This window comes from Protopterus annectens, chromosome 3.part0 (assembly GCF_019279795.1).
Source record: "Protopterus annectens isolate FY-2018-M chromosome 3.part0, PAN1.0, whole genome shotgun sequence".
NCBI classification, from domain to species: Eukaryota; Metazoa; Chordata; order Ceratodontiformes; family Protopteridae; genus Protopterus; species Protopterus annectens.
In genome coordinates this window covers 536,555,531-536,576,155 of record NC_056731.1, presented here as the reverse complement: position 1 = coordinate 536,576,155, position 20,625 = coordinate 536,555,531, and the positions used below count along the sequence as shown (strand labels likewise).

Genomic DNA, 20,625 nt, shown 5'->3' with positions numbered 1-20,625 from the left:
TCGGCTCCGGGGAACCCACAGTCTCGGTCCCGACATCGACCCGGCTCCGAGCTCAAAAGAGTCGAAGGAGGAAGGAGTTGATGGACGGGACAGGCACCGACTGATGAGTCGGGCTCTGAAGCATCTGGGCTAGTGCCTCAGACTTGAGTAGTCGACTCACCACCCTCTGAAGGTCATGATCGGACAACCTCGATGACCTAGAGGAATGAGATCTTTGGCTCCGTTCAGACAGCAGGGGAGATCCTGGAGCCGAATGAACGGAGCCAAGAGAAGGTGACCTAGACCTCTTTCTGGTTGTCGGCTCCGAAGATCTTGTCGGAGCCGACACGGGTACCTCGATAACCTCGGCTCCGGCGGGAGCCAAGGAAGCCACAGAAACTGTGGACTGAGTCTTATCGGCTCCAGCGGAGCCGATAAAGGCAAAGGTTGAACAACCTGAGGTCTCGGCTCAGAAGCCGGAGCAAGACCTCGATGCCTTGGAGGGCTTCCCTGTTGAGACAGACAGGGAATCCTCAGGCTTCAACAAGCCTCTCAATATGAGCTTGTTTTTTCTTTCCTGCAGGACCCTGGGGCTGAAGCCATGGCAGACAGCACAGGAGTCCTGCAGGTGCAAAGGCCCCAGACAATAGACACAAGAAGTGTGAGCGTCTGTCAGAGACATTTTCTGACAGCACGCATCACACTTCTTGAATCCGGAGACCTTTGCTTCTTTAGACATAGCCTAACTGGTGAACACAAACACACACTCAAACACACCAGTTATACCCTGTCAAAAACAAATTACTTTAGTAAAAATACTAAAAAATAAAGTACAATAAAGTACAATAAACAGTAGCTTAAACTACACAAACACTCCCTAGGGAAGGGAAGGCCCAAGGCCCAAGGGAAGAACTAAAAGTTCTTTTAAAGAAAAAAAAAAAAAAAAAGAACTACACTAATTTGACAATAATTAAACTAAAAAAGGGGGAAATAGAGTAACTTTTAATAGAAAAAGCTTAAACTCACCAGGAACCGGTAGAACAACCAACCTCAAAGCTGTAGCGGCAAACGAGATCTGAGGTAACTATCGCCTAGCATTGTGGGATATAAGGGGAGCCTCGAGCCGGTGGAACCAACTCTCGAGCTTTAGAGTGGCCGAGTCGGAGCCGAGGTCGGCTCCGAACCCATCCAGCAAGAATGAAGGCGAGATAGACAACTTAACATCAGACATTGCTTGTGACAGTCCTTACTGGGGAATCTGTCTCCCACACCGACATCTCCCTTTCTGGATGACATGTAAACTCACTACCAAAGGAAAAAAACAAGATAAGAAAACCCCAATGGGTCCCTTATCTGAAAATGGCTTGGTAACCAGCACAAATGAAGGAGCATTCAGACTGATGTTCGAAGATGGTGTTCGGATTGGCGGCAAAGAAGTTCTGAGGTAAGTACTTCTGTATGTCACCTTTATGCCCTATGCACTGACATATGACGTCTTTGAAAACCTATGGCTTTGATATACTGGCTGGACATTGGGCTACCCTCGGCACGAGATCCCTTCAGTAAAGAAAACTGCAAAAGCGATATGGGAGAACATAGTTTGTTCAACAAAAGCTATGAAACTGTAACAAATGGCATTACTGACTATAAGCCTTAATAACCCCCAGTGATTTATCAGAATGTGAAGACATAAGTGAAGGTCTGGCAATTAGTACAGAAAATTAAGACTAAAATCTCAGTGAGCTGCTCTTTGTAGTCAACAATGCAGGATTTCATTCTACCTCCATTTGTCTACTGTACGACAGTACTCCCGGGTTGCCCCTTTACCTGGTTTAAAAGATAGAAAAACAAAAATATAGGGCGGGGCGTATGTATGAAGCTAAATACTCATGTGCAGTTTTTGAACAATAGGAGAAGAGCAGGGTGAAGGACAAATAGGGTCCTAGGCAGAGTAATGGACTAGAACCCACAAGCAGCCATACCAATATCCCATTACTTGGCTGTCTCTCCCGTTAGCATAAAACACTGCTGAAGCCCATTTAAAATGAAAAACACACCTGTACAAAAACTACTGATCAAAAAAACTGCAAACATAAAATAAGAAATCCACTAAGTACAATGGACACAAATATAGTCAGAAATGATTACAACAGAACAGAATATCATCAGGTGGTAAAACACAATGTAAAAGATACCACCAAAAGGGTGCGTCATACTGCACATAAGACAAATAGTTTTCTTCAACTGTAATGAATAACGTGCAATGAGGTAACACAAAACATCGCTTGACAGCACAAACATGGTATTATACAAGGAGATAATAGTGGCTAGGCTACATACCCTATTAACAGTACAAAAAGAATGCAGAGGGAAACATGAACTTCTAGGGTGAAATATACAGAAGTCAGCACCAACAATGCTGAAAGAATGCAGAGAAGTCATAAAATTAAGAAACTGGTGGTTAAAAAGATCATGGTAGTTAACTTAAACAATGCTCTCCTGAACAGACTGTTGGCTAACTTTGGTACACATACAGCAGTATGTTTAGACAGAGAGGATACAAGTTTAATGAGAGATGATGTGTGATGGAGGTACTTTTGGAAGTTATGTTAGGGGAAGAGAAAGCAAATCTGTATTAGAAAACTCACCAAAGCAATATATGTTCTTCAAAGCAGAAGTAACTATAGCAAGAAAATGTAAAGTACAGTTGTGTAAAATCTTACCAGAACAGTAGATGTTCTCCTCTTCACTATTGCAGTATTCTTTACATAAGGGATCTTGCATGCTATTGTCTTGTTTATTTTTACAATCATTACAGAAATTTGGATTTAATTTATTATTTTTTCTAAATTTACAATAAAAACAATGACAGCTACTTGATGAACAAAACAAAATGATCTCACACTGAAAGCAGACAGTATGCTCAACAGTAAAATTCTCCTCCTTTGAAACTCACATTTATTGAAAATACATGTGACAATCCATTAAAACACAATAGATGTATAGGGATTCATTGTGAAATAGCATATACTGAAGCACTTACTAGGAGGTATCTGAATGATGCACAAATTCAAAAGATACATGTAATGAATTTGCTGACCACCTGTTGGATACACAAGTGTCTCTTTTCGGGTGCAGCCCAGGAGCACTGTCTGTTAAAATGACTTAGTCAGACTAACACTACACAAATGAAGGCTGAGGGAATCAACACACACACACACACACACACACACACACACACACACACACACACACACACACACACACACTTGATGCTCAATTACAGCCCTTGTACGACTGCATGCATTTAAATGTTGACCAAGAAGTGTATTTCAATTGACTAGTGTCACAGCCATACAGTACATCCCATTGCAACCACCATGTCGTCCCAACTTCAGCTCAAGAATCAAATGACAAAAACCCACAATCAGAAATCCACTTTAAATATTTCTCTTACATACTTAGAAATTTGCATTTTCTGAAGGACACAAAGTCCGAAACTCATGTGCCTATAACAAAAAAAAAAAAAACAATTTGACAGAAAACCATACATTTAACAAACAGCAAAGCAAAATAATTCTCAATTCTTTGCTCAAGAATTCTGGATAAAGCCAAAAAAATAAATGGGGGGGGGGGTGACAAAGACCTCAAAAGGACAAATTTTAATTATCATTTTTTTATTTGTTAACCAGGTAAAACCACTAGAGAACGTGGAGAAAGTGTCCCTTTTTATGTATGACCCAGGAGTACCGTCTCAGTGACTTGCTCACAGTCACACTGTAGGCAAATGCAGTTGGGAGGATTCATACCCTTTACTTTTGACTACAGGAAGCAGTTCGCTAACAGCTCAGAACCCTACCTGTCAAATAACTCTAAAACAACAGGAGATGTTGCATAGACATGCATTTTCTGAACAAAGAGAGCTATGAAACTCTAATGACTAACACTGACTGAAATCCTCAGTAGTTTACAAAAAACAATTAATAAATAAAAAATAAAATTTAATGGATATCTGCAGTTGCTTTAGAGGATTCTGAGCAAACCATTTAACCAGAAGGTGCTTTTCTAGCTAAATAAAATTACTGGGTATTTTACATGCACATACATTTTAAAGACTGCTCGCCTCCTAATGTTCAGGTGAAGAATCTCTGTTGATTATGTTCTCCTCCAGTCTTGTGCTTACTTGTAATTCTAAGAGCTTGCAGAAAGAGAAACTTGAATCCCTGTGGGCAAGAGATGCTTATGTTCTCCTCCAAACTCCAGAATGGGAAACTTAATTTAGTATTCCAGGGGCTGGAGCATCCCCATCTATTGCCTCCCCTGAATGGGATCTGTTCACTGAGACCACTGTGCTTCCAGAATAGAGTGGAGGTCCCTTATGCAGAACCCTGTGTGAGGGACCATGTAAACAGCAGCTAAAATAGGGCACAGTGCTCTGAGGCAGAGAGGTACTGGGAGTAAGAGTGAGCGCAAAAAATACAATACAATACATTATCTACCTGGCAAATGGTTGCAAAAATACCAATCCCATGTATACTTGGGGACCAACAAACACAGTTCATAGGTTCATAGATAGGTACTAGGCTACTGGCCCAAGGGCCTACGTAAGCCTAGCCAGCAAGGTTCCATAGCTTACGCCACCCAAGAAAGTTATTTTCCTGTGCCACTGTCGAGCAGAGACACAGAAGTGATCCCCAGGCTGTACTTTCTATTTCCCAACCACTCATCAAGATTTTTCTTGAAAAGTGCTAATGAAGAACTTTGCTTGACATAGATGGGTAGCTTGTTCCAGAGTATAGGAAGTCTCTGGGACAGGAATCTTTCCCTCCAGCGTGTCCTGTTTATTGTGGTGACAAGGTTTAGGTCCCTAGAGCGTGTAGCTCGGAGGGATTGAGATTTCTTTAGGTGTAGCATGTCCAACAGCTCTGGGTTTGACATAACTTTATATGTTAGGCAGAGATCACCTCGGAGTAGGCGATATGCTACGGAGTAAAGCTGGAAACTTAGTTGAGAGGCATTGCATGAGTACCAGGCAACTCACTCAGCTCAGAGCAGTTTGTAGAAGTTAAAAGTAATTCAGTATTATTTGTCATAATGATTTCCACACACACATTTCTTCTTGATCCATGAAAGCTTTATTCCAACACAGAAAACATCCAAGTAGGTAGAAGATGAGCAATTTTAGCCAGATTTCATGGCCTTCCTCAGATCTACTGATTTCCAGAAATGGCAAGAATGTAAGTAAAATCACAATAATCCGTTATTCCAATAGACGAAAGTGAAAACTGCAGTTTAATATGTTGCAATGTGAAGTTTGACCCTAGCATAGTTCTCAACCTCTTGCCTCCAGAATCAGAGAGAAAGGACCCAAATAAAGGGGGCGATTTTTAACTACAAATTTTGCTGATTTAGAAAGATGACTAAATAACATAACAAGAATTAGGAAATACTGTCTAAAATAAAAAAGATGTCTTCAACTATAATGACTGCCATTATCTGTCAAATGCAATTAACCATCCTTTCTCCAAAAACCACAGACTTCAGCAGGGCCACTTCAAAACTTTGATCCAAAATCTGGGAAGAAGTATGGAGTAATTCTAGTATTCAGCTTATTTAAGGCCCCATACCATTGACGGATGCAACTTTATTAACTTGGAGAATACACATTCTCTTTTTTAAGCTCTATTTTATTTATTTATTTTTCTCATCAAATGCAGGAAGTGTTCACAGACAGGTTATATGAGAGACAGAGAGAGAAGACAGACAGAGCCAAGATGAGTTCACAAAGAGATAGGATTACTTGCAGAATGACTAAAAAAGTCAATGTCAGCACATTGTTCTCAGTCAGATTACTCTGTATCAGACATGCCCTATGGTTCTTCAAGGACATTTCCAAACCACTCTAAAGAATGTCAATGGAGATAAAAATCTCTTCAAATCTTCCATGTCTTCTTGGATGAAATTTATGCAGCAGTATCACGGACACCATTACAAATGTTCCTCAGGCACTACACACTGGAGCTGGCGTACTGCAAATTCAATTTTTCAAAAACTATCATCATATGATTTTTTTTTCTTCAAATTTAAAAAAACAACTCATCCTATAAAGGACTAGCATCCATGAAATCTACCTTCTGGGTTTCTTCTTCTTCTGTAATGTTTACTCGTTACCCTAAACAGTGCAGTTGACTTTACAGTAGACAGAACAATAATGGACTTGCATCCCATAACAGCACAAGTCTAAGCTGTGCTCTTGCTGTATGTTACAGCCCCACACCGAACACAAATTGACAAAGGTTATTACACTACCTTGTAGCACTTATTACAATGAGAAATGACTTAAGAATTGTTGCTACAAAGCAAGTAATGCTGCAAAACACTCAACAGTAAGTGAACTAAAGGCAAAATAAAGGGAGTGCCCTTTCTACATTACAAAACATAAAATATGCTGGTACAGGGATGGTCCCACTTTATTAACTGCTAAAGGAACTTGACTATGTGTCCTGTCATATGGTGGTAGTGCTAATCTACACAGTTGACTAGTTGTCATGGTTAGTATCTGACAACTCTCACAGACAGGAAGCACTGTAACTCAAGGCAAATGTTGAGTGCCATATTCTGAGCAAAAGGAATGACAGAAGGGGTAATCTTGATCAGAGGGTGCTTTAATATAGCAATAACCCACGCCTGGGTGTGGGTAATGCTAAATTTACCCACGGTTGGCGTGGTTTGGTCCCGAGGGCGAGCCGAGGACCAAGGCCAACTGTGGGTAAATTTAGCATTACCCACACCCAGAAGTGGGTTATTGCTATTATGACATTATTTAAGAAAAGAAACTATTACTTTTCTTAAATAATGGCATAGTATAATGCCTGTTTACTGCCCTTCCGCAGATGCCTGGCATCCGCTGGCAGTTCTGAGGCACCGCGCCTGCACAGTACATCAGAGCTGTGGGCAAGCGGAGAAAGCAAGATCTCCGTTGCTTTTTTAGCTATGTTAAATGAGTTTAGCATGGCGAGACAGTTTAAAATAAGCAGCGGAGATGTCCGTTGCTTATTTTAAAACTGTCTCGCTATGTTAAACTCATTTAACATAGCGAACATAAAAAGCAACGGAGATCTTGCTTTCTCCGTTGTTTTAAACACTGTCTCGCTATGTTAAATTGGTTTAACATGAGACAGCTTTAAAATAAGCAATGGAGATCTCCGTTGCTTATTTTAAAGCTGTCTCGCTATGTTAAACCCATTTAACATAGCGAGACAGTGTTTTAAAATACCGAGTTATACTAATGGAAAAAAGTCCGGGCAACCGGAACTTTTTCCATTAGTATAACTCGATTTACAACGGGCACGCTGGCCAATCAGCATGCACGTTTTGGGGGGGTCATGGTATAATGTAATTTAAATAATCTTGTCTAAAAGGAATGGCCCTGTGAAAGCTGCCCTCTCCATCCAAAATTGTATTTCAATGTCTGTATGACCACTAGTTTAGCTGTTGATACCTCAATGTGGCTTCAGCTTACACCCTGGCAACACTTCTATTCAGGACTCTTATCTAAGCTGAGAGAAACATGTACAGTAAACTCTCAGTTAACTGGAATTCAAGCAACCAGAAAAAAATCGAAGAAATACAGCACAGTATAAACAATTTTGTTTTTCATGTCTTGCACTTTGTTTTCCCCCCGCAGAAACATACCTTACATTTTTAGAGTTTTAAAAAGGTAGATACAAATAAATTCCCTCTCTCCCCAACCTAAGATCAAGTCAAACAAAACAAGTGAAAACAATAAAATGTCAATACTCGCTCCATACTCACTCATTCAATTTGCATCAGATTGCATACTCTTTCCGATCTCACACACATACACAGTCTCTTCAGCTTTCATACCAAAATTCACTCACTCTCTCTCTGATCTCTCTCACACACACACACACACACATACGTCACTCACACACACTCTTCAGCTTTCATACATCTCTCCAATCTCTCACACACTTTTGTTTCTGCTTTCATACATGCATTCACACTCTGTTTAATTCATTCAATTCCAATCCACTCACTGTGCCACTGAAAACCATTTAGAGTGCCACGCTTTCTAGCAGAAATATAAGTTTAAAATATTATTATTCCAGCCAGGCTTTTAATTACTGTATTTCAATATTGAAATCAAATCAATACAGTGTTTATGGTATGGTACGGTATAGTACAGGGTACAGTATTTGTCAGCTCTATTTTTAATAACTCTCAAGCAACCAGAAAATACACTTATTCAGCATCTACCAATCTCCATGGGTGCTGGTCAACTGAGAGTTTACTGCAACCCTTTTCCATATCACCACATTTCCTGGTTACATTAATTTTATTTTCCTCTATGGGGCAAGACAATTTCTATGACTTACATTTGGGTGTCTACAAGTTCTTTTTTTTTTACTTGAATGATCATGTTAATATGTCAACAGTATAAAAGTTAAAAGAAACAATGCAAAATCTGTACCTGACTATTTGAATCTCCAAACAAAGTGCAAAGGCACGGAATCAGCTTGCTTAGCATTACACTGTGAGCACCAAATCTGTAAGAAGCAGAAATATAATGTCAGAGTTTTTATAAATGTTCTTCAAAATAGCGTACAGTGAACAATTCATTCACTGATACCTGTTTTATTCTATTAGAGATCTGCAGCCTATCCAAGCAATCAATGGGTGTAAGGCACACAACCACCCCGGATAGGATGCCATTCCTGAACAGGAGAGACACAAATGTGAGCATAACACACACACCTACAGTAAATGCAAGACTATGTTAATGGACATATTACTTGTTTTATTCGTCCGAGTGGAAATATCCAAAAGCGTGAAGCCCATTTACAATGAAAAACACACCTGTACAAAAATTACTGATTAAAATAACTGCAAACATAAAATAAGAAATCCCCTAAGTACAAGGGACACAAATATAGTCAGAAATGATCACAATAGAATCAGAATATCATCAGGTGGTAAAACAAAATGTATAATCCAATCTACTCAGTGTGCCACTGAAAACCATTCAGAGTGCCACACTTTCTAGCAGAAATATAAGTTTAAAATATTACTTTTCCAGCCAGGCTTTTTATTACTGTATTTCAACATTAAAATCAAATCAATACAGTGTTTATAAGTTACTGCACCCAACCCACCTTTACCTTTCAAACTGTTCCTACCAACCTGATCCGGACCTTACTCAAAAAGCTAAAACCTACTACACTAGCTGCCGACCAACTCCCAGCTGAATATTTTCAAAAAGCAGCTAATGCCAAAGCACTTTCCATTTCTATTCTGATCAACAGATCCATCTCAGAAGGATCCATCCCAGCAATATGGAAAATATCACGTTATACCTCTCCATAAAGGAGGAAGTTCCACAGAATTATCTAACTTTAGATCTATAAACCATTCTTTCACCACTAACTAAAATCATGGAAAGATGCATACACAAGCAAATTATACACTTTCTTATTCAAAATGGAAAGCTCGCGGACTCTCAGCACAGCTTTAGGCCATTCCACAGTACCACCATTAATTGTTGCTTAGATCTCTGTTGAAACTGTTGTCTCACTGTTCTGAGAGACTGATCTGCAAATATACAGAGCTGAGTATATATTTTTTGGTTTTAAAGTTTGTACTGTTAGTTGTTGCTTAGATCTCTGCTGAAACTAATTTGGTGGCTTTTGCAGTTGCCCGCCCCACTGTAGATTTGATCTGGGACACTCCCCCAGTCCCATCTCTTTACCACATTCTACCTAATAAACTCTTTCTGCACTTGCTTTTAGGTTCATAGGTTCACAGATTAGTACTAAGCTAACTGCCCTTGTGAGCCATTTTAAGCCTAGCCAATTATCCCTTGTGAGACTCAAACCCTGGATCTTGTGTTTGTAAGGCAAACACCTTAACCATTAGGCCACCCTCCCAACCCTAGTCCTTTTTAATTTAACTGCATTTTTTAAACTGTGTTTGGTCTAATATTGCTACATACTCAGGTGTGCTAGTTTGCACTGCATGTGAATTGTTTTTACTACTGTTTTTGCTACTTTTCTGTAAAAAAAAAAAAAAAAAAAACTGTAAGCCTGTTCCCTACCTTTCCTGTAACTAGTGTTCCAGATACAGATTTGCTGTACCCAGGACTATATGTAAGCTTCTGAGCCTCCCAAGCCTTTCTGTGTTGGAGGGAAGCCTTCTATCTTATCAGTGGGAGTGGTAAGTACTAGGTAACCTGTCTACCACATAAGGAGTGGTTCTAGCCCAGAAATTGTAGTTATTGGCCGTTTGGGCAAACTCTTCCATCTCTCTCAACTTTCTGATTTGAAAGCCTGCATTTGCACTTGTTTCTGACCTGTAACTCATCTAGTGCAGATACAGATTCTTAGTTTTAGCATTTAAATTTGCTTGTTCATGCTCAGCACTTGTTCAGAACTTGTAAGCACTAAATAAGCTACTAATTACTATAGCACTCAATCTTCCTCATTACCTAGAGGAAAACAGTTTTTGTACTTACTTTTCTCGCTTGCTTAGAGAAAAACAGCTCTTGTACTCACTTTCCTCACTTATCTAGAGGAAAATATTTTTTTATTCAGGCATGTCCAGGGGTCAGCTCCCAGTGTTCTCTCCTGTCTATCTGATGAATCTGGGCATCTTGAGGCAATGTAAAAATTGCCTCATGTACACAGACAACCCTCTCCTCCTACCACCCAACACTACAACCTGTGAGAGATGCACTTATCTAGCCAAACTGGAGGTAAAGCTCTCTCCAACCAAGACTGAACTTGACAGTCATGAGGAGAAGGTAAACATTTGACCACACCACACTCATCACATAGTCTCACTAAATCTACACCACCAAAATCCACACATAGTAACACAAAAACATTCGCGGAGGCTCTCAATAATAATCTGTCTAAGCAACAGAGACCTCCAAAGCAGAAACGCAAGCAACCTCCATCCCCCAACACAACCCGAATGACACATAGCCCACAGACTCAGTGTGCCACTCAACCACAGCCAATAAGGCAAAACAATGTACCCAACACACTAGTCATATGTGACTCTATAGTCAGGCACACTGATGTCCCACTCACCAGGCTAAACAAGGAGAAGGTTACAGTCAGCTGCCTGTCGGGTGCCAGGATCCGCCACATAATCCACGCACTCAGGTCATTCCACAACAAGTACAAATATGACTCTGTCATTGTCCATGTTGGTGTGAATGACCTGAGACGTACCTCCCTGGACTACATGAAAAGAGACATGGAAGAGCTCTCCGATCTTGTAGCCCAGGCAGGTATGACCCCAGCCATGAGTAGCATTCTACCATCGCCCAGAATGATACCGCAGTACAAGGACAAAATGATTGACTTCAACAATTGGCTAAGCTTCTGGTGTCACTCTAAGGGGATCCAGTATCTGTCTGCTTGGGATGACATGGTCGACAGACCATGATGCTTTGCCACAGATGGCCTGCACCTGTCGCCCCTGGGATTCCAGATTCCAGATACGGACTAAGGCTGTTGCTGCCCCTATCGTGCCTTTTATAGGCAAGGTTCAAATAACAAATTCACCACCATAACAGGAACAGGCAAGCAAAAACTGAGGGTAATGCTACTCAATGCTAGAAGTCTAAATCTCAAAATGCACTCACTTGAGGCACTCCTTAAAATGGAGAACATCGATATCTGTGCAGTGACTGAGACCTGGTTCAAGGCTCCAGACAGCACCCCTGCACTACCAGGCTATAACTCACACCACACTTTCTCGGCCATGTAACCTGGACCAAAACACCAAAGGCGGAGATGTGTCCACATTCATTAAGGATAGCCACACCTCCAGGCTAGTTGCTCTGCACAATGCATCCGAGGTTATCCAAGTGCAACTAACTCTGGACAAAACTGCAATCCAAACTGTAGCTTGCTACAGATCCCCCACCATAACCCAGGATTCCCATTCTTCTTTTCTTGATGTATTGGAAAATATTAGGGTTCAACCAAACACCCTAATAATGGGCAACTTCAACTACCCCACCATTAACTGGGAAAACTACTCGTGTACCAACTCCTTAGCTCAACGCTTTCTGGAATTCATAAATTCCAATGCCCTGGTTCAACTTATCCACACCCCCACCAGGGGCAACAATATATCCTAGACCTAGTCATTACCAACATGAGTGACCGGTGTTCCACACCTGAAGTCAACTCCTCATTGGTCTGATCCGACCATAAGCTACTCACCCTTGATATCCACATCCCGCCTCCACCCCCCATTAAGGAAACCACAGTAAAAAATTTATCCAAAGCCAACTTCATGCTTCTTAAGACAGAAGTGGTGAACTTCATGACACCCATGCAGATGGACAATATAGTTACAACTGCTGAATCATAGACAAATGCACTCAATAAGCACTTACACGAATGCATGGATCGAGCTACCCCAAACAGAACCAAGACGCTATCCTCCAAAAAAAGGAAGCCAATCTGGTGGTCCCCTGCCATAAACAAACTGTACAACAGAAGGAAGAAACTGTTGCAAAAGAGAGTAAAATCCCACGAGTGGAGGAGCTCCCTGGTCAGCCTCAGTAAGAAGCTGAGATCCCTTATAAGATTTTCCAAAGCTAGCTACGAAAACAAAATCGCCACTAATTCCAAGGACAACCACAAAGCATTCTATAGCTATGTCAGGAATCTCGAAGGCAACACCCAAATCTGCTCTGAGTTACAGCGCAAAGGCACGAAAATTACAGAACCAAAAGATACTGCCAACATCCTGGCAAACAGGTTCAGTGCTAACTTTACCCCCCTCACACCCCCTAAAGGGCCTATATCTATACAGGAAGAATGCAGAGTCCCTGTAATCACAACTACACAGGTAAAAGTTGCACTCTCTAAAGCCATAAACACAGCATCCATTAGACTGGACAACATCCCAGGCTGCGTTTTACACAAACTTCAGAACTAACTGGCTCCCCACTTAAGCACCATGTTCAATAATAACCTCGCATCGGGCTTTGTGCCCACTGAATGGCACACAGCAACAGTTATCCCACTCCACAAAGGGGGAGCCACCACTGATCCCGGGAACTATCTACCTATTAGCCTGACGCGCCTGGTCTGAAAGGCCATGTAACGTACCATCATGGAACTCATAAACAAAGACATTGGTGACTTCCAAACTCTGGATCCCACCCAGTTCAGGTTTGTGAAAGACAGATCATGCCTCCTGAACCTGAACGACTTCTTTGAGGCAGTCACCAAAGCCATAGATGAGGGTAAGGTGGTTCACGCAGCCTATCTTGACCTTGCCAAGGTTTTCGATACCATCCCCCATTCTGGAATTATAGCTAAACTCACTAAACTAGGTATAAATCCCTACGTCACAAGATGGGTTGCCAACTGACTCACTGACAGAACCCACACTGTAAAAGTTGCAGACTCCAAATCTGACCTCAAAGCAGTGACAAGTGGAGTACCACAAGGTTCCATCCTGGGACCTCTCCTGTTTGGTATCTACTTCTCTGAAGTACAGGCTAACACAGAAGGCCTCTGGCTAATGAAGTTCGCAGAGGACTGCAAACTAGGAGCCATAGTCAAGTCCCTAAATGATGTGGACATCCTACAGAAGGGCCTCGCTGAGATAGATGCCTGGTGTCAGAGCCATGGCCTCAAGCTCAATACCAAAAAGTGCAGTGTCATCCCCTTTGGTAAAAACTCTGTACCCATGAACTACTACATAGGCAGCAATCTACTTAACACCGAATGCGTGATAAGAGACCTTGGGACCAGGTGTACAGTAGTCTCTCCTTTGATAGTCACATCACCACAGTATTCAGGAAGTCCTTCTACGTGACACACATCATAAAACGGTTCTCATCCAGGAAAAAAGAGGTCATTGTTCCCCTCTACTCGACACTCATTAGACCCATTATAGAGTACAACGCCCCTTTTGGAATTTACCTCACAAGACATCTGCAGCAGCTGAAAAGGCCACAGAAGTACCTCACAAAGAGGATTACTGGCCTCAAACAAATGCCCTACACTGACCGCCTCAAAAAACTCCAGCTTTACTCCGTAGCATATCGCCTACTCCGAGGTGATCTCTGCCTAACATATAAAGCTATATCAAACCCAGAGCTTTTGGACATGCTACACCTAAAGAAATCCCAATCCCTTCGAGCTACATGCTCTAGGGACCTAAACCCTGTCACCACAATAAACAGGACATGTTGGAGGGATAGATTCCTGTCCCAGAGACTTTCCATACTCTGGAACAGGCTACCCATCTATGTCAAGCAAAGTTCTTCATTAGCACTCTTCAAGAAAAATCTTGATGAGTGGATGGGAAATAGGAAATACACCCCGGAGATCACTTCTGTGTCTCTGCTCGACAGTGGCACAGGAAAATAACTTTCTTGGGTGGCGTAAGCCAGGGAACCTTGTTGGCTAGGTTTATGTAGTCCCTTGGGCCAATAGCCTAGTACCTACCTATGAACCACCACGGCTCTTCTATCTTTCTCTAATGTAATCAGTCTTCATCGTAACAATAACAAACTATCTTCAGCACTCTTCCTAGATCTGTCAAAAGCTTTCGATATGGTCAACCATCAGCTACTGCTCAGTACCCTACAAACCATTGGTTTAGACCAACATGCAATACAATGGTTTCACTCCTACCTAAACGGTAGACAGCAGGCTGCCTTATAGCTGACCACGCTGTCATCCCAACTTCCTCTAACCCTAGGTGTCCCGCAAGGGTCCATACTAGGTCCCCTTCTTTTCTCTATCTTTATCAATGATCTGCACACCACCATCCCAGGAGCCACCTGTATCCAATATGCAAATGACTCAATGCTAATATGCTCCGCCTCCTCTCCTACACAACTTCTAACCCTCACCCAAACCACTTTCAGCACGGTAGAAACATGGCTAGCTAATCACCGCCTGCTTCTAAATCATAACAAAACAAAGCTACTATTTTTCTCCGCTAACTGTAGAATTTCTCCTCCTTCCTTCAACATCAAAGCTAGCAATGACACCATTATCTCCCCTGATGACCATACAAAGCTTCTAGGTGTAATAATAGACAACAACCTTAAATTTTGATAAACATGTCAATCACACTATTAAGTCTGTCAACAAAAAACTTGGCTCCCTGTACAGAGCTAGACCTTTCCTCACCCCCCCCCCCCCTAGCTAGGGTAGCTATTGCAAGATCATACCACCTCTCTACCCTTATGTATGCCTCCCCTGTACTCACCAACCTATCCAAAACCGATCTCAACAAATTATCAGGATGTTACAATCATATAGCCAGATTTGCTACTGGCATGGCTTTTAGGACCCACCATTCCCAGAACCTCAAAGCACTGGGATGGCTAGAGTATCCTACCCTTCTACAGTTCAACCAGCTTATAGTAGCGCATAAAATACTCCATCAACTTGATAACACCCCTGGCCTAAAAAATATTCTCACCCCTCATAGTGCCCCCAGGCCATTATGCTCAGCTGATAAACTAATGATACTGACCCAAAAATCCAACAGCTCTGCAGGCGATGCTATATTTGCCAACTCAACCGGTAAAATCTGGAATCTATTCCCTACTACCATTACCAAGGAAACCTCACTACCCCTATTTAAAAGGGAACTAAAAAAATACCTCACATCTCATTGGCTGTGCTCTTGTACTAACCCTAACAACTTCACTAATACATGTCTTGCTACCCAACCTGCAGTTCAGCCAAGTATCTATGCCTCATAGCATTTGAATGTCTAAGCATTGTGAATTATGAGATCTGATTGTATTCTATGTTCACACTTTCTGATACGTCTTTGCCAATCAGATGCAAGTCTGCACATTGTGTATATTGATATCTGCCTGTATTCTTTGTCTATATTTTTCTAAACATGTCTGCCTGAGTTTATCACTCAGTGATGTATGTACTGTCTCTTTTTTGGTATGTGGAGCTTTTCTCCCCAGGCCTCCGCTGAAAATGGACATATATCCAGTTGGACTATCACGGTCAACAAATGTAAATTAAAATTAAATTAAAAGATACCACCAAAAATGTGCATCTTACTGCACATAAGACAAATAGTTTTCTTCAAATGTGAATAACTTACAATGAGGTAACACAAGACATTGCTGCACAGCACAAACATGGTATTACAAGGAGATAGTAGTGGCTAGGCTACATACACTATAAACAGTACAAAAAGAATGCAGAGGGAACCATGAAATTCTAGGGTGAAATATACAGAAGTCAGCACCAACAATGCCGAAAGAATGCAGAGAAGTCGTAAGAGGGCAAATTAAGAAATTGGTGGTTAAAAAGATCATGGTAGTTAACTTACACAATGCTCTCCCGAACAGACTGTTGGCTAACTTTGGTACACATACAGCAGTATGTTTAGACAGAGAGGATACAAGTTTAATGAGAGATGATGTGTGATGGAGGTAGTTTTGGAAGTTTTGTTAGGGGAAGAGAAAGCAAATCTGTATTAGAAAACTCACCAAAGCAATATATGTTCTTCAAAGCAGAAGTAACTATAGCAAGAAAATGTAAAGTACAGTTGTGTAAAATCTTGCCATAACAGTAGATGTTCTCCTCTTCACTGTTGCAATATTCTTTACATAAGGGATCTCCTGCCATGGATAGCCCAACATCCGGTCAGTATATCAAAGCTTTTAGATTTTATAGGCACTGTACATCACACGTACGGTCCCCGCATAAGCCATAGTTCATAAAGGGGTCATACAGATGCAAACACTAAGAAGTGAATTGCCACAGCAGGAAAAGAATACTCTCAGGGACAAAGGAGAACATGTACTTCCAGAAGGAAAAAGGACAGAAAGAGGAAGCAAAGGTCCCTTGGCCAGGAGGCCAAAGCACAGAGACAAGAGCTAGGAAAGAAAAGGGAGGGAAGGAAGGAAGGAGGGACCGGATACAACAGTGAAGAGAAGAACATCTACTGTTATGGTTAGATTTTACAAAACTATACTATGTCCTTCCATGTCACTGTTGCAGTATTCCTGAAATAAGGAAGAGCACAAGAGGTAAGAATAAAGTTGGGAGTAGGAAGATACAGAACAGCCATCAACAAACCCATGCAAAACAGCTCTGGCAAAACCTGCCCTGGCCTTGGAAACATCCAATTTATAATGTTAAGTGAATGTATGAACAGAGGACCAAGTAGCAGCTTCAAGGATAGAATAAGTGTCCAAATCCTTGCCGTGAAAGAAATAACATGTATGACTTTCTAGCAGTGGGATTCCTGGTTCCTGCAAAATCCGAACCAAGTCCTCAGAAAAGCGGTCCTAAAAGGAAACAACACCCTATCGCCCACAGTGTGATTTGAAGGGCTGACAGCTGAGGATAGATAAGAGATCCCTTGTCTTATGTGAGAAGATGCACCCAGTGAGGTAACTTGTGATAATGGCCCTTGTCCAAGTGGTGAAGAAGGGGGAACGAATGTTGTCCTGGCTAAAAGGGTGTCTAAGGTAACAGAGAAATGGAGGGGCATATAGAAACATTCCCACCCAGGGAAAAGACAGGCTGTCCACTTTCCAAGACAGATGACTTAGTACTTTAGAACAGAAAGCAGGAAGCTGTCTGTTCAGAGGGGAGGCAAAAAGATCTACTTGAGGAATACCCTAGTGATAGACTACTTCCAGAAACACATCTCTGTGAAGCACCCATTCGTGTGTCTGTCTGCTGGACCTGCTCAATTAATCTACCACCAGATTGTGCTCTGAAGGAGTGTAGACCATCTGAAGAGTCACTTGATACTAAATAGGTAGATCCCAAGCCTGAAGAGCTAATCTGCAAAAAGGATAGGATCTTGCGCCCCCTGATTATTGATGTACCACATCACAGTGGTATTGTCTGTAAAGACTTTGAGGGGGTCAGGGTGGAAAGGAAATGAAAAACTTATACAACCAGATGTAGAGCTCTCACCTCTTTTATAATGATATGATCTGGCTTCTGATGAGGAGGCCAGAGACCCTGGACTTTTTAATAGCTACAAGAGGCCCCCACCTCAAGTATGAGGCATCTATGTACAGTTCTTGAGATGGAATTGGAGTTCGGAAGGTGTAGATCGATATGTATGTATACCTTTAAGACGTTTTCTAGGGGCTTGCACAAGGTATAAATACTCAGCATGTGCGAGCCTGACTGCCGTTTTGTAGTAAGTTGTTGAGATGTAAGCATGCATGTCGGTGTAGTCTGTCAATTAATCAGTTTGTTTATATTCTGTATTGCTGCTATCCATCCTGATGTGTTTTTATGTAATAAAGCGTATAAACAAATTACTCCACTTGTTCGTCCTCAATTGTAAACCAAGATGAGTGACATGGTGTCAGAATGAGATCCAGATTCAGGACTGAGGGGCACTCAGTTAATGGTGGAGGAATATAAAGGAATGGATCATCCCTACTGCACGTATAACTCGCAAAAACAAGTCAGAAATGAATTTCAGGTATCAATGCTTACTTAAATGATTTCTTATTCACAACATATAAAACAAAGCACTCAAAACATTCTAAATGAATTTCTAGTTAAACAAAATGTCCGAAACTGCGACATATGGATAAAAAATATTCAAAATAACTATGGAAAATGTTTGAAATAAAGTCTGAATCGGATAAATTGTATAAAATAAGGAGAATGACCACATTTTTTTGCAGTGTGCTACTTTTTCACATTAATTAAAGCTATTCAAAGTATCTGAAGTATGCAAAGTGTTTGCAAGTGTGTGCAGTATCACAGTACAGTTTTTTCACAAAATATACCCATTTCAAAGCATATTTCACAAAGCAGAGTATTTCAAAGAGTTCATTGTGCATTTAAATGTTATTACAAGTAGTGGCTGTCTGTGTATGTTCGTATATAATTACAAGGGTCATATTTCCAGTGTCTTTGGGCATACTTTGTTGGCATGGCATTTTCTGATAAAGATGACTGTATAAAGGCATTTATTCTACTTAATTTAGTTGGTTCCGAACACGTAGAAAGACACGGTTCACTTGTGTATGCACCTGCTGTATTTGCAGGAGAGGGGGAAATCTGCCATATATTTGTACTTGCTGAGTCAAGGGAAGACCTCGAGTGCTTAAAATGTAAATTTAAAGAAATGTGTAACCCCCAAACAATTACTACGATGTAAAGGCACTTATTTTACACAAGGGATCAAAAGTCCAGTGAAACTTTTGTAGCATATATAACTGACTTGAGGAACAAACTCTAAGCCAAAATGTGATGATTTGGTGATTTAAGGGATGAGTTGATAAAAGACAGACTTGGATGCAGTATTAAAGATGATGCTGTGAGAAAGATTTTGCTTTGTGACAGTGATTTAACTTTGAATAAAGCCACTGAGATTTGCCAGATATATGAGCTTACAGAAAAGCACACAAATATGCATACAAATGAGAAATGCTTGCTTCCAGTAACTTCTAAAGTTAATGCTAATGTTGATAGTATGTAGCACATGGTTAAAAGAAACAGGCCCAAGCACATGACAGCAACTCTAAGCCCTACAACACTCACTGGGAAACCACGTAACTTTCTACCAAATTCCAGAGTGTGCACAGTTTCACTGAAGCACAAGGGTGATACAGCAAACAAGCATAAGAGTGAGGTTACATGTTCACCTAGCCTCATAGTCAGCTGCTGTAACTGTGGTGGAAATCATGAGTCTAAAAGAGAAAAGTGCTTAGCTTTCTGTCAGCAATGCCACAGATGTAAAAAGTGGAATCATTTTCAAAGATTCTGTAAATCAAAAGGGGTTTATTCTTTTATTAAAAGAGAACATTCAAAGAGACAAGTTGATCAATTAGAAAGCTGTACAAAACAGTTAATACAGTAGATTTAAGGGCAAAGAATAAAGTATTTTGTACTTTTCGGATAAATGGAAGACCCATAGAGGTCAAAGTTGACACAGGTTCAAAGTGCAATGTTATGTCAGCAGAAACATTTGCTACAGTATGTGCTGGTGGGAAGTTTGATTTGGCAAAGTGTGCGAAACTTGTTGCTTATGGTGGTGATGAATTTCAAACTGACGGTTCAGTAGTGCTTTCATGTTACTCTGCTGGGAAGAGCTATGACTTGCAATTTTATGTGGTCAAGAGGCATGTTCAGTCATTATTAGGCCTCAGTGACAGTATAAAAATGGGACTGCTTTCAAGAACCCCACCATGTTAGCTTGAAAGACCACTATTCTAATTTTGCCCAGTCTATTTTCTCTACCTATGCTGATCTTTTCGAAGACAAACTAGGCATAATCCCAGATGTGTACTCCATGAAGTTAGATCCAGAGGTCAGTCGAGTTGTCAGACCAGCCCGCAAAGTTCCAGTAGCTATGCAGAACAGAGTCAAAGCCGAGCTAGATAAAATGGTGCAGGAAGGTGTAATTTGTCCAATTGATGAACCAACTGAATGGGTATCTTCCATGGTCGTAGCTCATAAGAAAAGCTCAGAATATCAAAATATGTACTGATCCACAAGATTTGAACAAAGCACTAAAAAGACCTCATCATCCAATGTGTACAGTCAAAGAAGTCACTGTTCTTATGCCAAATGCCACTGTTTTTTTCTGTCTTGAATGCAGAGTTCATTTTGGCAAATT

General features: G+C 41.0%; 1 protein-coding gene across 14 annotated transcripts in view; it reads right to left on the bottom strand.

Moving 5' to 3' along the window:
• Positions 1-20,625, bottom strand: part of CLASP2 (cytoplasmic linker associated protein 2) — a 7,203,062-nt gene that overhangs the window by 6,169,395 nt on the left and 1,013,042 nt on the right. For all 14 annotated transcript variants that reach the window (XM_044064956.1, XM_044064947.1, XM_044064955.1 and 11 more), the window contains exon 5: positions 8,474-8,549. In XM_044064956.1, coding sequence (XP_043920891.1) covers positions 8,474-8,549 — 76 coding nt within the window. The remainder of the gene's footprint in view (positions 1-8,473; positions 8,550-20,625) is intronic.